Source organism: Camelus bactrianus, chromosome 26 (genome assembly GCF_048773025.1).
Source record: "Camelus bactrianus isolate YW-2024 breed Bactrian camel chromosome 26, ASM4877302v1, whole genome shotgun sequence".
Taxonomy (NCBI): Eukaryota; Metazoa; Chordata; class Mammalia; order Artiodactyla; family Camelidae; genus Camelus; species Camelus bactrianus.
Window position 1 is genome coordinate 25,215,777 of NC_133564.1, and position 20,506 is coordinate 25,236,282.

Genomic DNA, 20,506 nt, shown 5'->3' on the forward strand with positions numbered 1-20,506 from the left:
GACGAGGACGACTAATTTTGACATACCAGAAAAGCATACTAATACGTTTTCTGTCCTTTCTTAGGTCAGTTTCTTTTAACCTTTGCCTGGAACGTGGGTAGTGATTCAGCTGTCTAGTCCTGAAATAGGTTTCTCTTTTTTCTCTGTGTACCCCCTTTCATTTGGGAATTCTGTTTTTATACATTCCATATTCTCCTTTACTTCCTTTGGTCTTATTTACTGTGGATGTTTTCTGTTTATTACATATAATTTCCTAATGTTTTATATGGTTCAGTTTCCCCCTATTTTGTTATCAGAGTTGAAAATTTTACTTTGTAATTTATGGATTTTCTACTTCTTCACCCAACCTCCAGTTTCTTTGTCAGGTCTTAGAAACCAAGAAGGACAATAAGAAAAGCCTAAATTTAGCTAAATTAAGTGAAAAATGAAGAAAAAGACAGACATTCACTATTATGCATACTTTTTAGTTCTCATCTTTAGGTTGGTGGGATTTTTCTCTGTAGGTAATGAGATGAAATTCCTGGTTCTTTAGTTTTGAGGCAACGTAGTGAGTAGTGATTAGAAATGTGGATTCTGAATGTAGATGTGGGTTCAAATTCTAGCTTCTCCATTTCTTAGCTGTGTAACTTTGGGCAAGTTTAGCTTTTTGATACTCAGTTAACAGTTGTAATTGTTATTAACGTGTTACTTGTGAAGAGTTTACAGAAGAGCCTGACATTTCCTAAGTGTTTAATAAATACTAGCTAACAGTCATAAAAGAACATGAATGCTAACTCCTGCTCCTTTATTGATTAGCCATTTCTCTGAGGAGGGCTGGTAAAATAGTGCATTTATAAGATACGTGTGGATGTCTACAAACCTATATTATGTATTGAACCTCTTAGAAGGCAGCCTGGATGCCCATATGAGAGGACTTTATTTCCAAAATGCTTTTTTAAGTATATTTGCTGACTTGAATAAAATATCAGAAAGAGAAGCACTTTTTTTCCTTTTCTAGGCCCGAAATGATTACACTTTTAAAAAAAACCTTTAAAGTTAAACTTATTAAGTGGAAAGTTTAATAAAAAGAGAAAATGAGAACTGTGGTTTAAGTGGTTCTTCCTGTAATTTCTCAGTAAAAATTTTTTACAGATGAACAGTTTTGAAATATCCTAACATTTTTTAAATAGATAATTTTCATTTAAGGGAGGAAATCAGATGTCAAGCCGAAATGAAAATAAACAAACTTCATTTCACATTTGTAATATTTCTTTCCTAAAATTATTTGAATCTTTTTGTTGTTGTTTTGACAGTTCCCAAAACACATTTATTGTTTTCTTATAGTTTAAACCTTATGCTTACTCAGAAGGAAGATGATATAGAGAAACTCCTTACAAAAATAACATGAAAACCTACATTTACTGCTTGGGAATTGAAAACATTGAAGTATGATAAAGAAAAAAATGTTTTAAATAATCTAAATTCAAAATTTATGATAACTTCCCCTAGGGGCAGTTCATTATATGCTATTAATGAACCCTGTTTATGCTGGAAGTATTCCATCTTTGGCCTTGTGCCTCAGAAACCATTCTTGAGCACATATTTAAACTGGAGCACACATGTTCTTTTGTGGTATTGCTTGCACATCTGCCAGCTTTGAACAAAATTGTAGGCTCTGTTAATAATAGTCCTTTTGTGTTTGCTGAAAAAGATACGACACTGTCAGTGATTTTGCTTTTAAAATTTCTTTTAAACATTCAGTCTTTAGAAAATCTAAAAAGTGACACGGTAGATCCAGTTCATTCAAAATGCATGGAAAAGGAGAGAAATCTGGGTCTTCCTTCTGAAGAAGATGACGAAGATAAGAATGAAGCTATTGAAGAGGAAGAAGCTGATGAAGGTAAGCACTGTGATATGTGTGCAGTCACTCACCTCTGATACCTACCACTGATTTTAACTCAGCATCTATGTTTAAACATTTGGGAGGTCAGGAACTTTGTGGCACGTAGTTAGGTCCTAAACACTTGTCATCAGATCCGTTAGTGCTTTTGGTCTTCATAAATCACAATCTTACTGTTTATAAAAATAGAGTAATAGAAGTGTTGTGTCACTGGGTAAGCATGGTGATGTGAAACTTTTCATCCTGAATTTTATACTTTGTCAAAATCATAAAAAAATCATTAAGAAATCACAAATTAATGACTGATATTATTAGACGTTATTGTAAATGGCATGGGTACATAGTGTCTCTCCTTCAAGAGCTTATTACTTGGGACAAATGGCACAGTGTTAGATGGCAGAGTGGACACATTTTCATCCTGTGTGTGTGAATTCTAGTAGAGAATCCACTAAACCAACCTTCTATCATTTAAGTGTAAATGATGGTATTCATGATGACAAGCTGTGGGTGTGTTCTCATGAAGTAGAACGCTCTCTAGAGCTAATTTTGGTCAGTGTTATAATATGGAAGATTTAAAATGCATTTTTAGGTGAAAAGTATACAAACATAACTCCATTCTGCTATGCAGTTGGAATTATGGTTAGAGATATGGTGGAGTGGTAGTTAAAATGAAGATTTTATTTTATCTGTAGAATTTATTTGTGACCATAATGTAATTTCTGCTTACTATTAATTGAAAGTTGGTTATTGTATAAAATTTGGAATAGTATTTTGCTTGCTATGGTTGGCTTTAAATGTTAGTTTTTAGAAGTATGGCAAATTCCAAAACTGGTTTTTTTTAAAAGGCTGTCAAAATGTGACCCACAACAGAGTTCTAATCCTTAGTATTAGGTAATTAATCAGAGGGTTTACCCAGAATCATGACTGGTATACAGAGGACCAAGTTGGGTGAATTTAAAAGGCAGAACAGTAACTTTTGGTACCTACCACTATATTCTTTAAAATAAGTCAATGAAATAAAACTTATTCCTTCTCATCTTGTGTACTTCTGTTTTAATATGAATGCCCATTTTATTTTAAGACTGTTTGTTACCAGGACCTACTGCAGAGCAAGTTATTTGCCTCAAGACATACTTTGGCCATTCCAGTTTTAAGCCGTGAGTATAATCTTAGTTACTTAAATTGCATACTTACTGTTTTCTTCACAAGGAAAAAAAGCAAATAAATTTTATTTAATAGTAAAAGCACAGCTTCAGTATAGTTTATACATACCACACAGTATTTCCTCTGAGTGACTGCAAAATTATTTTGAAGTAATATTTATGTAAGATTCATATCTGCAGATTGTTTTTATAAGTGAAGAAAAAATTTTTTTTTCTTTTTACCCTAGAGAGTTCTGGGTAGAAACTACTTTAAATACATTAATTAATCTTAATTTAATGCTGACTTGTGTTTATTAAATAAGTATCTATGTGCCTGTTTTGTGCATCTTATTGTCCAATGTATGTTGATGTAATAGAAATTCATAAGACAACAATTTGAAGAACAGTGATAGGCTTCTCAGTTTTAACATATTCAAATGTATTTACATCTAAGGGGGCACATTTTAAGTATTAAAATGATATGAATAAATATGAGATGAAGAACAAGTAAATTTGAGTAAAACTAATAAGAATGTAAAAAATCTAGACTATTTGTCCTGTTCTGGGAATTTAAAATTTAATCCATGGAAGCATTTCTTTCCTTTTTCTTTTTGATCTTAATCATTTTTTTCTTTTGTTAAACTACGTCCTACGCTTAGAAAAATGCAAATGTACGGATCAATGAATTTTCACGAAGTTGGCACCGTATGCAACTGAGTCAGATAAAGAAGAACAAACAGATCATTAGCCACATACTAGAAGGTCACCTTTCTAATTGATTTTTCCCTCCCTCAACATTTTATTGAAAACAATTTGAAAGATACAGTGAAGTTGAAAGAGTTTTTTTTACTGTGAATTCCTATACATTCACCATTTATTCACTATTGACATTTTACTATAATTGCTTTATCACTTATTGATCATGTCTCTAGTCAGTTTTTAAAATGCACCTCAAAGTGAATTGTAGACATCATTATACTTCCCCCAAGTACTTCAGCATGTGAATCTTTAACTGTAGTTAAAGACTGATTTATTTATTTTTACTTTTGGTATAAAATTTACATGCAAGAAAGTGGCCAAACCTTATGTATTTAACATTTGCAAATCTTGTGTGCATGTGCACACCCATCTAACCTAAACTCTTTTTAGAAATACGAAACATTACAGTCACTCCCCAAAGTTCCTTCATTTCCCTTTTCAGTCTGTCCTTTCCCTGAGAACATTTCTCTTATTTATTTTAAATCGGTGATTCTGTTGGATATCTAGGCTGAATCTTGGAATTTATTTTATACTTCAGATAAATATAATAAAATGTAATATATATACAAATGGAAATCCTAGTTGTTCAGTCAGCTTGAATGGGAGGTTGGTCAAATGGGGCTCTTTGTCTTAAAGTTCCAGGGTTCATCCATTTTTATAGATGCTCAAAAATGTAAAAGAAATTCTGTTAGAGGAAGTGAAAAATTTAAATGGGTTTCAACTTGTCCCTTGGGTTTTTTGTTAGTAAAACAGAACAGCTTTTTGCTTTTCATCCTCCAGGGTTCAGTGGAAAGTGATTCATTCTGTATTGGAAGAAAGAAGAGATAATGTTGTTGTCATGGCAACTGGTAAGTTGTACTTAAGCAAATAACCTAATGCTCAATAATAAAATGTAAAGGTTTTGAGATGCTTAGTATTTCCTTAAACTCTCAAAATGCAAACACAAATGCAAATGGTACAAAATATAGAAGAGAATGAACTGAGGGTAGATGGTCAAATATGTGCTTGAATTATCTCTTAGGAAGATAGCACATTAGTAGTGACCATTCATCTCATACAAGTACATTGTAAGAAGAAATCAAAGTACCAAGGACTTGGTTTTATTTCTATGAGTGTATTATTTTTATTTTAAGGATATGGGAAAAGTTTGTGCTTCCAGTATCCACCTGTTTATAAAGGCGGGATTGGCCTGGTCATCTCTCCTCTTATTTCTTTGATGCAGGACCAAGTGCTCCAACTTGAGTGAGTAATGTTTTCATTACTGTGTTACCCCCCTCCCCAACTTTTTTTTTTCTCCTGTGAAGGAAATACTTGGTTTATCATGCATGTTAAAACCTAGTTCCCAGTAATATATTTCTTTAAGTGTTGCTTTATCTTTATTAGCACTAAATGCCACTTCAGTGGGAGAGCTCATCTTCTTTCTTGAGTTCTCTGTAATACAGGGCTACCAGATGGCCCTGATAAAAATTTTTTTAAAAGCAAATTTTATGCCACTTTACATTGCATATCTCAAAATTCGTTTCTGTTTTGGTTAGCCTTCCTTTTTGGCTTTGTATAAAGTATATACATGAAGGTATATTTTTCATTTATGAAAAAAATTTAGATTTCTTTCACCTGAGCTTGCAGTCTTTTTGAAAAAGCCATCTTAACCACCCATCTTCTAATACAGCCCTTGAAAGAATTTAGTTATCAAATTAGTGAGTTACAAAAAGAGATTGCAAAGAAGAAGAGTGTACATCGTTGTATTTCTTTGTTCCTTCTCACTTAAAAATGAAGTTGATACTTGTAGTGGGGACAGGATTCCAGAATATCTGCTTTTCTTCTTGCAGAATGTCCAACATTCCAGCTTGTTTCCTTGGATCAGCACAGTCAAAAAATGTTCTAGAGGATATTAAATTGTAAGTAATTTATATGCTTTCTGATCATGTGGTCAGGTGTCTATTGTATGTGAGAGAATTTTGTACATAAAAAGATTTTATTTAGTGCATGAACATGTCAATAATTTTAAAATATTTCAAACTCATAGAAACTTATTTTCAATTCTTGGACTGGAAGATTTGCATTGTAATCATAGAATTGAAAAATTTTGGTTTTTAGAAGAGAACTTGAAGAGTATGTAGTCTTGTCTCAATTTACAAATGAGGAAACTTGAATCCCAGAGAAAACATTTTGCCCGAAGTTACCCTATGAATTAATGGCTGAGTAGGGGCTGGATTCTAGATCTCTTGCCCCACCAATCCTATCGTGGCATAATTCCTAACAAGATTTATATCTCAGACACACACAAAAGTATGTGTGTATATCTGCTAACATATACATGCATATAAATATTACATACACACCAGTTGGGTGACTATTTCTTTAATTGTACTATATTTCCTTTCCTGTTTGTTTTCGTAGAGGCAAATACCGGATTGTATACATAACTCCAGAATTCTGTGCGGGTAACTTGAACCTACTTCAGCAACTTGAGGCTAATATCGGTAAGTGGTATGACAGGATCTTTGTAAATATTTATTGAATTGAGATATGGTTTAAACTTATGGATGGATACTTTATTTCACTTTTGTTAGGTTTATTTCAAATGTTGTCTCCTCCAAGTAACCTCTGCCTCTCCAACTTGGTGTCTTTCCCATCTTGTCCCATAGTACCGTATAATTCCTTCTGCTATAGAAATCAGGCTCCTGCATTCTAACTACCTGTTTTTGTATCTCTCTTCTGCTAGACTAAACTTTACAGGGACGAATGCCATTCTTATTTATTTATATTTCCCTAGTGCAGCGCCTGGCACACAGGAGGCATTTAAATGTATTGTAGAATGAATGTTGAATCTTCGATTCTGTGAAATTATAATTTCCTTTTTTTCATATTCTGAATCTAAATTAAATCAATATAGTGGCTTTCTACCCTTGTTCTTCATGAGAATCACCTTTCAAACTTTAGAAAAATGTAAGTCCCTCCAACCTTGAAAATTGTGATTTAACGTGCCTGGGGTGAGTCTGTGGCATCTGTATTTTTTTCACAGGTGTTTCAGGTTGGAAACCACAGTACCTTTGATTATTTGCTACCAGGAAGTATGACTAATTAAAAAAAATAGATACTAAGTCAGAGACTATTTCCTAGAAAATGTAAATATAGAATTAGCAAAAGCTGGCACCATTTTCTTTTGTACTTAAAAAATGTTTGTCTGTTTTTCCCTTCTTGATGGTTAGACTTAGTAATCCAAGAGTTGCAATCACAGCTTCTATTCCAAATGCACATATTTCAAACATTCAGTAGAACCAACTAATCTTAGTTTTCTAATATAATATGATCCCGTTGTATAATTATGCATTAAAATAATCCCTAATATGTAATGTTTTTAACGTTGGGACATCTCATTTAATGGTTACTTGCATATAACTCTAGGAAGACATTTAACAATTTCTCTAACAATATAATGAAAACAAATATAGATCTTTTTAGTATGTGTTAAATACCAACAAAAGAATGGAGGTAAAAATTAACATTTGATTAAATATTTATCAGAAAGTACGTCTATCAGCTGTTTAACTCCTTTATTGGCATATTATATTTTTGCCTTTAACGGAAAACAAATTTGGTGTGTCTCCTTTTAGGTTGTATAAAGTTCTTGTATTTCACTTCAGATTAAGCCAAATAACGTTAGCCATATAAATTCTATGGTTTTATCGCAAAAGCTAGCTAGGGTCTATGTCCATAGTGGTCTGGATATATTTTGTTCCATTTTAGTATTTGCTTTGTTTCTCTGATAGAGTTAATTAATAATTAACTTCAGAATTTACTTAGATACTTTTGACAGGTAATTAATTCTATTTTTATTTTGTAATTGATTAAATTACGAACACTGCAATTATTAGAGCTGAATATTCTTGCAGAAGATGGAGGAAAATGCTCTTTTTGGTTGACTGTCAATAGTGAATGAAATAAGATAATATCTTTGTGAAATATTTTAACTTGGTTTTTGTTTGCAGGAAATTGTAAAACGCTTGCAAGAGTGACTATACTAAGAATTTTATTTGTACAGTAGTCTGACATTTAGCTAATCAGATTTATGATTTTTATAAGTGTTACTATTTAAGTAGTATGAGTTTATAACAGAAGCAGCAAACAGAATTTTATGTAGAGACTCCTGTAATTGTCTTGTAACTTTGGAAAAAAGGCGTGAAATGGCAGGTGTGCCAAAATGAAATATGTACTGGACCTGGGCAGACGCTTGAACTTGCATATTTAAAGCAGAAGTTGGCAGATGCTTGCCTAAACTGATTGCAAGGGGCAAAGTTTGGTTCCATTAAAAGCCAGTTAGTCAAACCTATAGTTTTACGGAAGGTTTTAATTTAATATAAAGGAGGAAGCTATCATCTTTGTTTTAACCTATTTAATTTAAAATCTGGGTCATTTTGTTTCTAAAGCTGAAGAAGTATAGTGATAACACTGAATTTTTCCCAGCCACTCAGCAGTAAACAGAATTTTGATGTGAATCAAACCATATTTGCTCGTATTTAGTAGGTTCCTTTCTTTCTTCCCTTTTTTTTTTCTGCTTTCTTTCTTTTCCAACTTTGTTGTAGTTGGTAATCTCGACGAATTGTAATTATATGCTTATCTGTCTCTTAGAATTTTGAGCGCCTCAAGATCATGGATTGCATTTTGTTAATTGTTTTATTTCTAGAGATGTTTGGAACATAGTGGGCATTTAATAACAACAAACAACAACAACAACAATAGTAATAGTTTTTAATTTTATTGAACTGTCTTTTATGCCAGGCCCTATCTTAGCATTTTATCTCGATGATCTAATTTAATCTTCAGAGTAACTAAAAAATGTTAGGCACTTTTATTATCTGCTTTTTATTTGTGGGAAACTGGCAGGTGGAAGCTTAAGTTATGTGCTCAAGGTAATAAAAGTGCTAAGCCAGGTTATGTATGCAGGTAATCTGACTCCAGAGCACATGTTTTTAATCTCGCCACTGGTGGCAACACCTTGTAAACACTCAGTTAAGTACCAAGTAGAGATCATCCCCATTGAAGGAAAAATTATTTTTGTCTTAAGTATTGGTATTTGGTAATCGAGGGCAAAAGCATTACTGACATTACTTTGAAACATCTGAAGACATTTTAATGGGTGGTTATGTAATAAAGCCCTTTTCTGAAAGGCATTACTGTACACTGTTGATTCCATTTCGGTGTGAGTCTGTGGCATGGGGGTGGAGTAGAGGGGTTGCTGGGGGAGGAAGTTCTTTCTTACCTACTTTGTACATAATGAGGTTTAGTTCTTCCCTTATCATTTTATATTAGAAAATGTGGATATCATCCTGTCTTCCAAAACTGACATTTCAGAGGAACTCTCTGCAATATAATATCTGATTAGTCATGGACAGTGTTGCATTTAATCTCAGTAGAAGTGTCCTGACTTTATCTCTTTGATAGCTAATCCATGAGATAAGATTGAAAGTATTACCAAACAGAAATAGAGCAGCTCTTTATTTTTAGGGCTTTATTGTTGCAGATGAGTGATAGCTTTGAGGACATAGTAATAGGAAGCAATTAATTTCTCTGGGGAATAATGCTGAAAGCTGAAATTTCATAAAGATGTTGTTTGCAAAATATGTATTTCCTTTTTTTATCCGTATGCCTTTTATCCATATATCTCCCCTCATCTATTCTCAATAATGATTTTTGGTGTTATCTCATGTTATTTATGCTTATATTTTTATAGGAACCAAATACTTTGATTTGAATTATGTATTTTGCTTCCTATTAGATTTATATGTTCTAAGTGAAGACAGTGATAATGATTTAGATGGCTTACTTTTTTTTGAACTTCAATTTTTATTTTCCTCATTTATATATTTTTCTTTGTTTCTTTGTTTGTTTTGTTTCTCTATCTTTTTTTTTTTTAATAGGTATTACAGTTATTGCTGTGGATGAGGCTCACTGTATTGCTGAGTGGGGACATGATTTTAGAAGTTCATTCAGGTCTTTGGACTCCCTAAAGGCAGTACTCCCGAAGGTAAGCTTTGCCAAGTGCAATGCCTTGAAATGACTTTCTTACCAGGGGAGAGTGCAGGATTGGGGAATGGCCAAAAAGCTGAAGATTTCTCTGTGAAAGGGCAAATGGATGATGTAAGCAGGGGAAAGATTTTTTTAAAAATTCTAACTTTGGCTTCCTTCTAAGGTTGGCATGTAATTTATTGAGGAATACTATAGAACAGCTGGCAAACTTTTTCTGAAACAACCAGATAAATATTTTAGGCTTTATGGACCCACATATATGCTCTCCATTACATTTAGTCGCAGCTCCATCCTTCTGGTGCTCGGGCCAGAATTTTTGGAATTTCTTCAACTCCTCTTATCGTCACAGTCCATCCCACATTTAAACAACAAAGAGACCTCATGAGGTCTTCAGGACATGTACAGAATCTGATCACTTCTCTGTCCATCCCTACCAGCGCCTGGTACCAGGCGCCGTCTCCTTTCATCTGGGCTGCTTGTTACAGCAGCCTCCTGGTTGGTCTTCTGCTTTCACTCTTCCCTTCCTCAGTGTGTTTCAATACAGCGTCCAGAGTGACAATCCCAAAACGTAAGTCCAATAGATCATGTCTTCTGCTCAGAACCCTCTGGTAGCAGACCATTTCACTCTAAGTAAAGGCAAACACCCCATATCTGTTTTCTCTTTGACCTCACCCTCTGCTGCTTGTCTCCTCTTTCGCTGGGTTCCGGCCACACTGTTTGCTCTCCTTGGTATTGGTCCTCCTACCGTAGGGCTCTGTTCCCACTCTTCCCTGTCCCCGAATAATTTTCATCCAGGTCATTCACATGGTGTGTCCCTTACTTTTCTCAGGTCTTTGCTGAAATACTACTTTTTTATTTAGGCCTCCTAGGCCACCACATCCAGAATTTCACATGGACCCCTCTACCGCAACTTCTAACATTTCTCGTATTTTTCTGTTGTTTTGTAAATAGCACTTACTGCTGTCTAGCTTAATGTACTGTATTTTGTCTGTTGCCTGTGGGTCTCCCCCTAGATATTCTTTATGGGGAGGGTTTTTTTCTTGCTTTGGTTTATAAAATCTAGAGTCCCTGGCACAGAGTGGATGTTCTATAAATAATTAAGTAAATGAATAAATAAATTCTGATGAAAAAGCTGAGAATCTGAGAAAGAACTCTCCCACACAGGCAGTGAGTGGTGGGGCTGGGCAATGCTACACCATGAGACATTGCTTGCTGCTAAAGCAAATGACTTGAAAGAAGTTTTAAATGGGTTTTGTCCTAAAGTAGAGCATGGTCCAGTAAAGGAGTTTAGGTTTGTACCTATAAAAGTAAAAAGCAGTAGTACCAAATGATAAATGGTGTATGGAACAGTGAATTTTATAGGAAGGTTAATTGTGTTAATAGCACTTGTAATAGAGAAAGAAGAGACTTGTATGGCAGAAGTCACTAGTTTTAGTGTTCCTTGGCTGCTTTCCCTTAATTTGGAACAGTTTAAAGTAAGCTTTTAGAACCTAGCAAGATTGCTTTCTGTAATCCTTTCCCAGGCCTTCGCTTGTAGAGGGACCGTATTAGAGGAGTTTTAAATATTGTATGCAGTTCTCACACACTCTTCAGCATTGACTTAAGTCTTTTATTATGTCAGGCTGTGGACTCCATTGGATCATTTTCATTTCTCGGAATGATTCATTTTAACACAGGATGTTCCTCAAGCAATGGCTGAGAAAACCTTGTTCCCCTGGTGTTTTCATGAATCCTCTTTATTAGCTAAGTGGTGAGAAATACCACCTGGTGGTTATGGGACTCTCATTTCCCTCACTGTGATAAATTACACTGGGACAACTGGTGTAAACCTGTGGTGTTTCTCACCATTGTTATTAAAGCACATTCAAAAATAGCAAAAAAATTTACTAACTTATTTTGCATAAAGACCCCCATTTGGAGAGAATCCGACAAAATGAGTCTCAAGAAAGCAATCAGGTAGAAAACTCTACATCAGCCATAAAGTTCTATAAAATTCAAATAAGAGGAACTGTGAGATCTGTGTGACATGCTGGATCTTTCCATTACTTTCTCCCCAGCCGGTTCACAGATCAGCACAGGGTAGACACTCAGTAACCACTTAAGTGAGTGAATGAATGAGGCATGATATCAGGGAATACAGAGTTAGAAAGAGCTACACGACCCAAATTTAGAAGCAGATGGACTGGCTGTAGTTCTTAGAATATGTATGTGTGACACTGTTGAAGTATATGTCCAAGTCATTCCTAAATTTATAGTCACGAGATTAATTTATATTTTGTTGCTTAACAAAGCTTGGTACTTATTACCAAAGAAACCAAGATTTGCCAGCTGAAAGAATAAGAGTTTCACGAGTTGAAAACTTGGTATAACTAAGTGACAGGGTAATTTATCGCCCACACCAGTTTGCTTTTGAAAATTAAAGGGTGCAAGCTATTAATGACTGTGCCGTGATGACAGCGTACACTGGGAGTCTCCCAGCAAACCAGGATGTGCGGACACCTTTCTCATAACCGGCCTGTGTGTTAGTTTTAAGCTTCATCCTAGTTTGTAACTTTTAAATGTCATAAAGCACCACAGGCTTCTAATACGAAAGATTCTGCTCATTTCTGAAGTGAAGGTAAGTAACTATTGTTCCTTTAATATATTCCATTGCTTTATTCTCTTTTCTAAGTTGTGGAAACAACATTCTTAAGTGTGACTTCCCAGAATGTTGGCGGCAGAAGAGTGAATATACCTATTAGCAGGTCACTAGAATGAGGAATTTCTAGTGGCAAAGTGGGAAATTTTTAAGTTGAAAGGGAGGCTAACATTGTGTAGCACTCTCCATCTCATATTTTGATGAACCCTGAGGCCAGGAGAAGTTAGCCCTCGCCAGAGGCAGCAGCAAAGCCGGGAGCAGTGCCCATGTGTCTGAGTTCTTGAGCAGAATTCTTTTCAGTTGCAGTGACAGTTGAGACTTCTAGAGCTTACTTGCTGTGTACCTTGCATTACGCCCAGCACGTTACACCTTTTATCGCAATGGTTTTACGAGGTTGTTGCTGTTACTGCAACTGTTTTATGGACGAGGACACCAAGGTTTAGAGAATGAAATAAGCTGCTCAAACTCTCACTTCTAGTTAGTGGCAAAGGCAGAATGTGAACTCAGGCAACTGATTCTAAGCCAGATTTTTGTGCTACTGTGCTGCTATTTTGTCTGATTTTTTTCCACTGTCGTCTTCAAAAGGTGTCATGATTCATGCTTATTTCCTTATTTTCACAAATGCATTGCTTGTCTGTTCATACATTGTATTGCTTAGAAACACACCAAGCCTTCTTTTCCCGTAGTCTCTATCCTGAAAACTTATGTCTTTATCTGCATATGCAGTTAAACAAGCATTTTTTAGTGCATTTATAAATTGTTTGAGTAAAGCACTTAAATTGATGAAAGTCAGTTGTTTTAAGGGCGAGAATATACTTGTCTTAAGAACTTCAGTGTTTAAACGCCCCTTATTCTCAGCCTTATATTTGATATAGGTATTTTCATTTGCTATAAAGATATATCAGATGTATACAGCTATATTAAGCCTTGATAGAGAAACTAACTTATTTATAAATTGGCCTGTTCCTGTCAGTTGTCAGGCAGATGCCCTCTAAATTCAGAGAATAGTCTGATTGTAAGCCAGAAATCAACAAAGTTAATTTGGGGGTTATATTTTTAAATAATTTCACAGAATTTAAGGATAGAGAGTACAAAAATGCCAATTACCTTGTCACATTGATTTTGATATAATTTTTTGTACCAAATAACTTAAGAACTACTCCCAAACTTAAACTGATTTTTCTATGAGCTTTGAGATAATTTTTAATTCAGTAAACTACTGATTGTAAAAACAGTCCATAGTTTTAAGTAAGTTATATCTTGTTTTTCAAATTCTATAATTGTTTTTTTTACAAATTACACTGAAATTGTCACTTATATACAAGATAATTGCTTAAACTGATTTGTGAAATAGATGTAGTGTATCTGGAGAGCTATGTTACGAGGTTATTATTTACTATATTTGTATATTGAGCCAAAAAGAGTATTAAGAAAGTTGTAATCTTGGATATAGAACAGCTAATGTTATTGGAACAATGACTTAAACCATTTTTCTGATTATGAAATAATAGCATAGTTGATGAGAACTCCCTATTACAATAGTGACAAAAATATTAAAGCTAGTTTCATGGGAAGTGTGTTGTTATCCTGCGTTAGAATTTCTGAAAGGTTACATATTCATGTTTTTCCTGGTACCTGCTGTGTTCCCTGCTTTGGCTGCTCACGCAGTCAGGACGTCTTCATTAGACTGAAAATAGAACATGACTTCGTTGCTCAAGGAATCATTTAATCATAGATGTTTCATTTTTTTGCATTTTTCTTGTAGATAGTATGCCATGATTAACCTACTAAAACTGGTGAGAGGTTATACAGGTCATTGAGAACTTTGCTTCTAGATCTGAAAAGCCATTTTTAATATAGGAGGCGGAAAGAAAAAAAGACTTGGGCTTTGTATAGTTAGATTTTTAGTGAATGAAGGATTTATAATTGGTGAATTATAGATTAATCAAAAATAAGTGATAACATACCTCTTAGTTATATCAGCATAATTACAAATGTAAAAAATAATAAATGAAGAGGTAGATAGCTAATAAGTAGACTTATTTAATAACATAAGTAGATTGCATTTAGAAATCTTATGAATTTAGTGTTTTGTTTGAATGATTTCTGATTTAAAAAAAAGTAAATATTAACAAACAGCTCAATTGAAAAAATGGACTGAAGACCCAAATAGACATTTCTCTAAAGTAGGCATACAGATGGCCAACAGGCACATGAAAAGATGCTTAACATCACTAATTATTAGAGAAATGCAAATCAAAACTACAATGAAGTATCACCTCACATCAGTCAGAATGGCCATCATTAAAAAGTCTACACATAATAAATGCTGAGAGGATGTGGAGAAAAGGGAATCCTCCTATTGATGGAAATGTAATTTGGTGCAGCCTTTATGGAGAACAGTACGGAGATTCCTTAAAAAACTAAAAATAGAGTTACCATATGGTCCAGCAGCCCCACTCCTGGGCATAGATCTGTAGAAAACTCTTAATTCAAAAAGATACGTGCAACCCAGTGTTCATAGCAGCAGCATTTACAACAGCCAAGACATGGAAACAAGCTAAATATCCATCGGCAGATGACTGGGTAAAGAAGTTGTGGTATCTATATATAGTGGAAATTACTCAGCCATAAAAAAGAATGAAATAATGCCATTTGCAGCAACATGGATGGACCTAGAAATCATCATACTCAGTGAAGTAAGTCAGACAGAGAAAGACAAATATCATATATGACTTACATGTGGAATCTTAAAAAATACAAATGAACTTATTTGCAAAACAGAAATAGATTCACAGACATAAAAAACAAATTTATGGTTACCAAAGGGGAAAGAGGATTGGGAGAGGGATGAATTAGGAGTTTGGGATTCACAGATACACCCTATTATATATAGAATAGTTAAAAGACAAGGATCTGCCATATAGCACAGCGAACAAATTCACTGTCTTGTGATAACCTATAACCTATAACAGAAAACAATCTGAAAAAGAATATATATGTGTATATATAACTGAATCACTTGGCTTAAAAAAAGTAAATGTTGTACTCAGAAAGCTGAGAATCAAGTTAAGTAGGAAGCGTTTTTCTTCTTCTTTGAAAAGAATAATTTTAAAGTTGCATTTTAAGCACTGTCCTCTGTTCCTCCTGTAATTGTCTTCCAGTCTCTTTCTAAGAAGGCAGTAGAAATGTTGAGAATTAATGAGCTCTATCCTTTGTTAATCAGTTTTACTTATTTCAGGTTCCAGTTGTTGCCTTGACTGCTACAGCAAGTTCTTCAATCCGAGAAGACATTGTACGTTGCTTAAAACTGAAGGATCCTCAGATTACCTGTACTGGTTTTGATCGACCAAACTTGTATTTAGAAGTTGGGCGAAAAACAGGAAACATCTTTCAGGATCTGAAGCAATTTCTTGTCCAGAAGACAAGGTGGGGATTTCATGGTTGATAAATTTTGCTAACTATTTCCTTCTTTTTAAAAAATACACTTTATTTTATTTTTTATTATTTACTTGTGATGTATATGTAACATGTTTCACAGTCTACTTAGCTTTGATTCAAGTCAAGTGTGTTGTAATCAAGGCAGTGAGTGAGGATATAGGCTAGTTTTGAAGGTAGAAACTAATTCTCATTTTTTGCACTGCATACTGTTATTTCAAGAGGATGTACACTTTTAATAACTGACAAATAAACAACAGAAAGAAGTGAGTCTTTTATCTGAATCCTGTCTAGTTCACCAATTATATGACTAACTTGAGTTTTAAGGAATTTAAAAAGTCCATCTTAATAATAAGTAATTTTGATCCTATGTTATGTGCCAAGGACTATGCGAGGCGCTTTATGTAAATGGTCTAGTTTAGTCCTTACAGCTGCTCAGTAAGCTGTGTGTTATTTTCACTTTACTGATGAAGAGACTATCACTAGCACTTCTTCCTGTTCATTTTGTTTGAGAACATTTTATATGTACACCAAGAAAGCTTCCCTTAGTCTTAGTTCCTGATCTGTCTGCTCAGTGAAAAGCTTATAATTTGCATGTTATGAAATGTGTTTTTAAGTCAGAATACATGGAAATAATGTTTATCCTACCAATACAAACACAAAACAGATCTAGGTAAATAGAGTTTAAAGAACATCATTAGTGTTTCCCTTTTCAGAAAGGGATAAAAAGAAGATGGATCCTAGGTTAAGGAAACCCTATGGTAACTCTTGGGGTCCTTTCGCGTGAATTTAAATGTAGAATTCACTGTTCGCTTGATTGTCCTGTATTCAGATTAAAGCAAGAATGTAATGAATGTATTCTGAGTGTTGTGGCTGCTCTAGTGAGCTCTCAGAGAAGTGAACACTCAACTGTACTTCACTTTCTTTCCTAAAGGGAAAGTGTTCTCTTGAAGAATGCTGTTTATTTTAGCCTAGAGTCTCCACAATCAGATCACTTTCCTAATCTTGGTCCTTTTCTGTCTATCTTATTCTCAATCTCTATGTCACTTCCCCTAAGAAGCCTCTCCTTTTTGAAACTGTGTTTACTTTTTTTGTCCCTGATGTTGTGACACTGTGATTATATTGTCCTCTTAGAATGTCTTGTGTAAATGCTTTCTTCTCACCATCTTTCATGTGAATTCTGCTCATTGAGGCCTTTTTACCCCAGCCTCTTACAACGTCTCCTTACAGACCTGCCTGCCCCTCAGGCCTCCTTTGCTGCAGTCTATACAATTTTCAGACTTTCCATGTGAAAGCACATCCCGGAGTCTTGGTGTTTCCTTCCTGTGGCTCCCTCTTTCCTGTGGACTAAAGGCCGCACTCCTTACGCTAACTTCCAAGGCCATCCAAGATTTTGATATGTAATGTGACAATGGTGTTTCTAAAAAGCAAATCACGAAAGATTTTGTACCCGTTTTTAATCTTCCAACAAGAATTGTGGTAGCCGGGAACCACTGAGAGTCAGAATGCTTTCTGTAGCTATTGGGCAAATAGAAATTTTCCTCTTAATGAGCAATGGAATAGGGGATAAATTAAGACTACAGAATATTGCCTTTTATTTTCATTTTCTTCCTTTCAGTTAATTCTTTCATTTGTTTGTCAGTATTCACATTTTTTCCTATTCATTGTGCTAACATGTTTCTTAAACTCTGACCTTATTTGTTTTCTATATGCATGATGCATGTAAGTTAGATAAGCTTCTCTCACCTATCTAATTTATGGTTAAATGAAGATAGATTCTTTTTTCCCCCTCAAAAAACTGTCGTGAAGAAATAACAGTCTTCAGTAAACCACTTGGCAAGTAATGAATCTTTGTAATAGGAATTTTTACCCCTTTATTTTTCTGCCCTATAAGTTCAAATTTTTGTATTTTCTACTTTTTTTAATGTGAAAAGTGGTACATAATGCTAGTATCAGTTTGAACAATACAGATGCATATAAGCTGAAGGGTATTTAGATCTTCCAGTCCCATTCTTCAGTTATTACTGTTGATATTTTTGCATTTAGCTATTTATACACCTCTGTTCTCTGACTCCGTACTGTGCAAATAGGTGCTCCTAGTTTTTATTTTTTTTCCATTGTTGTGGTTGTTAAGTTGCTACAGAAATGGTTTCATAGTATATGCATTATTTCCTGTGATTTTCTTCTTTCATTTAAAGTATCTCTGCTGTCTTTCCATATATTATGTTTTCTTAAGTTAGGCCTTAATGTATAGGATGTTACAATATTTACATTTTAGTGAACAATTTTTCCTTCTTTGAAAAATTTTTTTAAATGAGTTTCTTGTACACTTATAAGATAATTTGTATTTTTTTCACTCCTTGGAGTTATCTACTATGAATTTTTGATATGGAAACTGGTCACTATAAAAAATTTCTTTGAGTAGATCATTCAGTAATACTTTTGGCATGAAATCACTGCCTTATTTTTCCCCTCTAAGTTTTCAGTGACTTTTACCATAGTTCTTCTTAAAAGTTTTTTAACATTTACTTTTAAAATATTTGTTTCATATCTCATAATATGACTGTACATAATGATGAACATTTGGATTATTTTTTACTATTACAATTTTGCTGTGAATGTTTGTGTATAAATATCTTCTAGCAGATTGCAAGTATATTTGTAAAATAGATAAGATATTCTATCAAAGGTTATATGTTTTAAAAATTAAATGAAATAACTCTTCCTAAATTTAAATAGTACATTCTTTTTGTATTGATTAGGTAAACATAAATAAATGTATTTAGGTAAGTGAATATATTGAGAAATTAAATATTCTTATGGAAATCATCATTTACACTTTTAATAAGTAAGCACAGGTTTCTAAAACAGACCTTCTAGCATATTGGTTTTTTTTTAAACAATAGTAATCACAAGATTACCAGTAAATAGTTCTTTGAACTATAGAAATGGTCTTTTGATATTCCATGAATGTTCTTGCTTTTTTAGTAAACAACTCAATTTTAGGATCATAAGAGGGAATAAGAGTAATGTAATATAAATTTTATCCCTTCTATGTAAACATTCACTTACATTTCTTACATAAATGAAGACTAATTGTTAATCTAGTACTTTGTATTTCCCAAAGTACGGAAATTGCATTTCCATTAGTTTAGAATATTTTAGCAAGGCCCTGCTTAAATAAATAAACTTGGCTCTGGTTTTAACTTTAATGTGAACAGAAAAATGGAAGGGAAGTCAAAGGTGTTTGGGATTTAACATAATTTATTTCCACATTTGACTTTCCAAAATGTTTTAGAGTTTTGCGTAGTTAAATATATTATTGGTTTTTATATGCTTTCTCTTTTTAGTTTTTTACTGAAAGGAAAATTAAAATTTAAAAATTAAATTGAAATTAAATAAAAAACTTAAAAAGAAAGGGAAAATTAAATAAAATGCAAACTGGTCTGAAACCTGTATTTATACACACACACACACATATACATATATGTATGTTTATTCTTTTGTTGTTCTTTGTCTTTAGTTCTGCCTGGGAATTTGAAGGTCCAACTATCATCTATTGTCATTCCAGAAAAATGACAGAACAAGTTACAGCTGAACTTAAGAAATTGAAATTAGCCTGTGGAGCATACCATGCAGGACTGAGTGTTAATTTAAGGAAACAAGTTCATCATAAGTTCATGAGAGATGAAATTCAGGTCTGAAGACTGATCATCATTACTGTCTCTTCCAAACATAGCGGAAACAGATATTTCTCTAATATTTATTGAGGAATAACATTTAAAAAAGAAAAATGAAATTAGAAAATTGGAATTATTATTAGATTGCTTACTTATTCCTATATTTATGTATTTATTCCTAAGACATTTACCCCCAAATAGAGTGAAACTGCCTAGTTTTGTTTACTCAAAGCTTTTCTTAATATTATTTCCATTCCTATATTTATTTTTCTTTCATTATTCTCATACTCCCTTTTGTTTGTTTAGGTTTCTTTTTTCTACTCTTGGTCCATACTAACACAGTTTTTTTTTTAATGGCATTTTAATATTTATCAGTTTTACACTCACATAGTTTAATGAACTGAATTGCTCTCCAGTGCTTACAATGAAAAGCATCAGCCTCTCATTCCTCCCCTGCCGCTGTTTCCTACTCCCAGCTCTTTTAGCTTATTCTTTTGGTGTTTGCCACTGTATCTTGCAGAACTGCTTAGTTTTTAAAATTTATTTGTTTATTAAGTTTTGGCATTATCTCTCTATTTCCCACTATGAAAGATGAAAGTATATATCTCTTTCATATCCCTTCCTGCCTCACCCTGTCCAAGAGTTTCTACCCCCTTTTCTCCCAATGTATTAACATTGTATTTTTGGTTAGATCAATGTATTTCTATTCAGATACTGTATTTTATTTAATTATTTCTCTATAAGCACTTTTCATCTCTAAGTCATGTAGTACATTATATAATTACTTTTCATGTACATCTTTTCATATTCTTATTGTCAATCCTTCTTTAAAAATTTGTTTAGTTTTTTTGTACTTACTGCTAATTCTTCCCTAAAATTTCCCCCATTCATGTAAATCTTATCCTGGTATACTTATTCGTATTAGATATTCTACCAACTT

At 33.6% G+C, this 20,506-nt stretch overlaps 1 protein-coding gene across 2 annotated transcripts in view; it reads left to right on the forward strand.

The window, feature by feature from the left end:
* The window catches only part of WRN (WRN RecQ like helicase), an 89,526-nt gene that overhangs the window by 33,637 nt on the left and 35,383 nt on the right, over positions 1-20,506 (forward strand). For both annotated transcript variants that reach the window (XM_074353611.1, XM_010953216.3), the window contains 9 exons: positions 1,741-1,879; positions 2,961-3,036; positions 4,561-4,628; positions 4,914-5,022; positions 5,610-5,678; positions 6,181-6,263; positions 9,702-9,808; positions 15,690-15,877; positions 19,410-19,584. In XM_074353611.1, coding sequence (XP_074209712.1) covers positions 1,741-1,879; positions 2,961-3,036; positions 4,561-4,628; positions 4,914-5,022; positions 5,610-5,678; positions 6,181-6,263; positions 9,702-9,808; positions 15,690-15,877; positions 19,410-19,584 — 1,014 coding nt within the window. The remainder of the gene's footprint in view (positions 1-1,740; positions 1,880-2,960; positions 3,037-4,560; positions 4,629-4,913; positions 5,023-5,609; positions 5,679-6,180; positions 6,264-9,701; positions 9,809-15,689; positions 15,878-19,409; positions 19,585-20,506) is intronic.